Source organism: Rhinichthys klamathensis, unplaced genomic scaffold (assembly GCF_029890125.1).
Source record: "Rhinichthys klamathensis goyatoka isolate OS25496 unplaced genomic scaffold, OSU_Roscu_1.1 h1tg000789l_1, whole genome shotgun sequence".
Lineage (NCBI taxonomy): Eukaryota > Metazoa > Chordata > Actinopteri > Cypriniformes > Leuciscidae > Rhinichthys > Rhinichthys klamathensis.
Window position 1 is genome coordinate 52,501 of NW_026607185.1, and position 2,500 is coordinate 55,000.

At 40.3% G+C, this 2,500-nt stretch overlaps 2 protein-coding genes across 2 annotated transcripts in view; one reads left to right on the forward strand and one right to left on the reverse strand.

The window, feature by feature from the left end:
- LOC130077959 (rho GTPase-activating protein SYDE1) overlaps nt 1–499 on the reverse strand; it is a 33,916-nt gene extending 33,417 nt beyond the window's left edge. Inside the window, exon 1 of the mRNA XM_056243396.1 lies at nt 238–499. Coding sequence (XP_056099371.1) covers nt 238–322 — 85 coding nt within the window. The 5' untranslated portion in view covers nt 323–499. The remainder of the gene's footprint in view (nt 1–237) is intronic.
- An 883-nt stretch (nt 500–1,382) lies between these two features.
- The window catches only part of LOC130077961 (cytochrome P450 4F3), a 20,564-nt gene continuing 19,446 nt past the window's right edge, over nt 1,383–2,500 (forward strand). Inside the window, exon 1 of the mRNA XM_056243398.1 lies at nt 1,383–1,578. Coding sequence (XP_056099373.1) covers nt 1,396–1,578 — 183 coding nt within the window. The 5' untranslated portion in view covers nt 1,383–1,395. The remainder of the gene's footprint in view (nt 1,579–2,500) is intronic.

The window sequence follows — 2,500 nt, forward strand, 5'->3', positions numbered from 1 at the left end:
ATGATTTTGTTTTTCGTCAAATATTGATGAATATTAATTTTTCATGTCGTTATTTCACCTCTAATCTGTTCTTCAGCATTTGTTTTAGTTTTAGAGCAAGAGTAGAATTATTACATTTTTGACAAGGCTTCATCTGCACTATGATAATAACAGAAGCGCGCGCGTGTGTGTGTGTGTGTGTGTGTGTGTGTGTGTGTGTGTGTGCGGTGTTCTGGTGTTCTGGTGTCGGTCTCTCACCGGTGAGTTTGGGGTCCGTCTTGCGGCGGAATCGCTCTTTCGCCCGGAGTTTGGAGAAGGTTCGTCTGAGCAGCGGCTCTGCCATCACTGAAACTACACACACACTCCACACACACGCTCATTCAACTCTTCTGCCGGACTCAAACTCCACACACTCATTCAACTCTTCTGCCGGACTCAAACTCCGTGGAAACTCACGGCAAACCGGAGAGACTCTCGCGCTCATGATGCCAAACACAGGAAACACATTCCACACATTCCACTGCTGAGAGACTCTCACGCGCACCGCGGGGCATCATGGGAAATGTAGTTTACAGTCTGTCAGTATACATATAGATAGACAGGATAGATAGACCGACAGACAGGATAGATAGATAGATAGATAGATAGATAGATAGATAGATAGATAGATAGATAGATAGATAGATAGATAGATAGATAGATAGATAGATAGATAGATAGATAGATAGATAGATAGACCATTATTTTTACCAAAATAAATAAATAAATAATCTGGGCAGTTTGATTGGCTAAGAATCTCATGTTACAGCAGCGCCATCTGCCGGTTGGATTTGTATAAAACTAAACATCGGATGAACATGAACTTGTAATAACATTCTGTAACCGAAAGCACTTTCATTAATCTCATGTATATTTATTCGAGTTTGTATTGGATTCAAATACAAATATATAATATTCAATAAATAAATATTATGAATATTAATATTTATTGATAGAACAAGTGTGTGCGGAGCATCTGAGCACTTTCTGTAGGCTACTGGAAAATAATGTTTTCATAAACCTTCAGTGATGTGCATCATTAATCACGTGACAGTTTATTAATCATGTCTGCTGTACAGTAGCTACAGTATATGCTGCATGTGTGATGATTAGCCTATGATGATGATGCATTAGGACCCGGAACTGCAGAACTTCATTTGACTAGAAACCCTTCAGCAGCTCGTCATACAGGTCTTATTAATGTGACATTTTAAAGAGTGCATAAGTGTGTTTATGGCGTTTTTAAACAACGCATGGATGAGAATGCGTCACTGTCCGTACTAGACTAGGCTATATGATTTTAATATTTAATTTTTGATCGGCGCACATTAAACCCGCGATGCCGTGGTGACAGGTGTTGTTCTCTACAGGTTCTGGATGATGGGTCTGATCGGGCTCGTGCACGCGCTGCTCTGCAGGTGCTCGGTGTTCGGGGTCCTCGCGCTCTCCTGTGCCGCGCTCCTGTGCGCGTTCGCGGCGCGTGTCGAGTTCAAGCGGCGCGCGCTGCGATGCTTCAACCAGCCGCCGCAGAGAAACTGGATCATGGGACACATGGGACTAGTGAGTTCACCTCAGATCCATATAGCCTACATATATTCATCATTAATTAGCCTACCATAAAAATATCGGTTACACTTTATTTTAAGGTGTCATTGTTAACTTACAGTGTAATTATATATGTAAGTAGGCCTAATATTAAGCAACTATAGGCTACTTAGGGTTAGGATAGGATTATAAATCGGTTGAGGGTTAGTTACATGTAATACCGGTATGCATATGTTAATATGTATTGCATATGAACCTCTGTTATTTGTGCATTTTTGATATTTAGCATTGCAATTACAGTAGCTATATTATAGTTGTGCCTCTGTATTTTTGAGCTAATGCATTTTGCATGTGTAGATGTGTGAAAAGATTAAGAGTTGATCTGCAGGCTGATAGACTGCATCGGAAAACTGTTGCATCAATAAACGGAAGAAATGTTATTTCTCAAGAGACTGAGATGAGAAGATGTCCATAGAAAAGAGGGAAGAAGGAAAGAAAGTCGAGAAGTGATATTGCATTGTTGTTAAGTTGTAAAACTGAGCATGCCGTGAGAAATGTCTGTCAGGAAAAGCAGAAAAACATGTTCTGCTCAAATGACATTAGGCTCGTTCATCATCAGCTGGAAGTGAACTCTGAACCGGTTCAGGAACTAGACTATGATTCATGCAAAACCTCGTTATCTGGAATCTCAGAGCTCATGGTTTGAGATGCAAGGGTTTCTGTTTTAAAGAACGGCTTTCCTCATCATGAGGGATAATAATGCGCGGTTATTTGCATCTTTTATGTTGTTTTTATGTTGTTATGATCTATCAGAATACTTCATAATATGCATGGCAAAGTGATTCACTCGATTTGTCAGAATGTGCAATACTGGACACACTGCAATAAGCTCGACCTCAGTGTGATGAAAGAACAGGAAGGTTTTTCTGCTCAATCT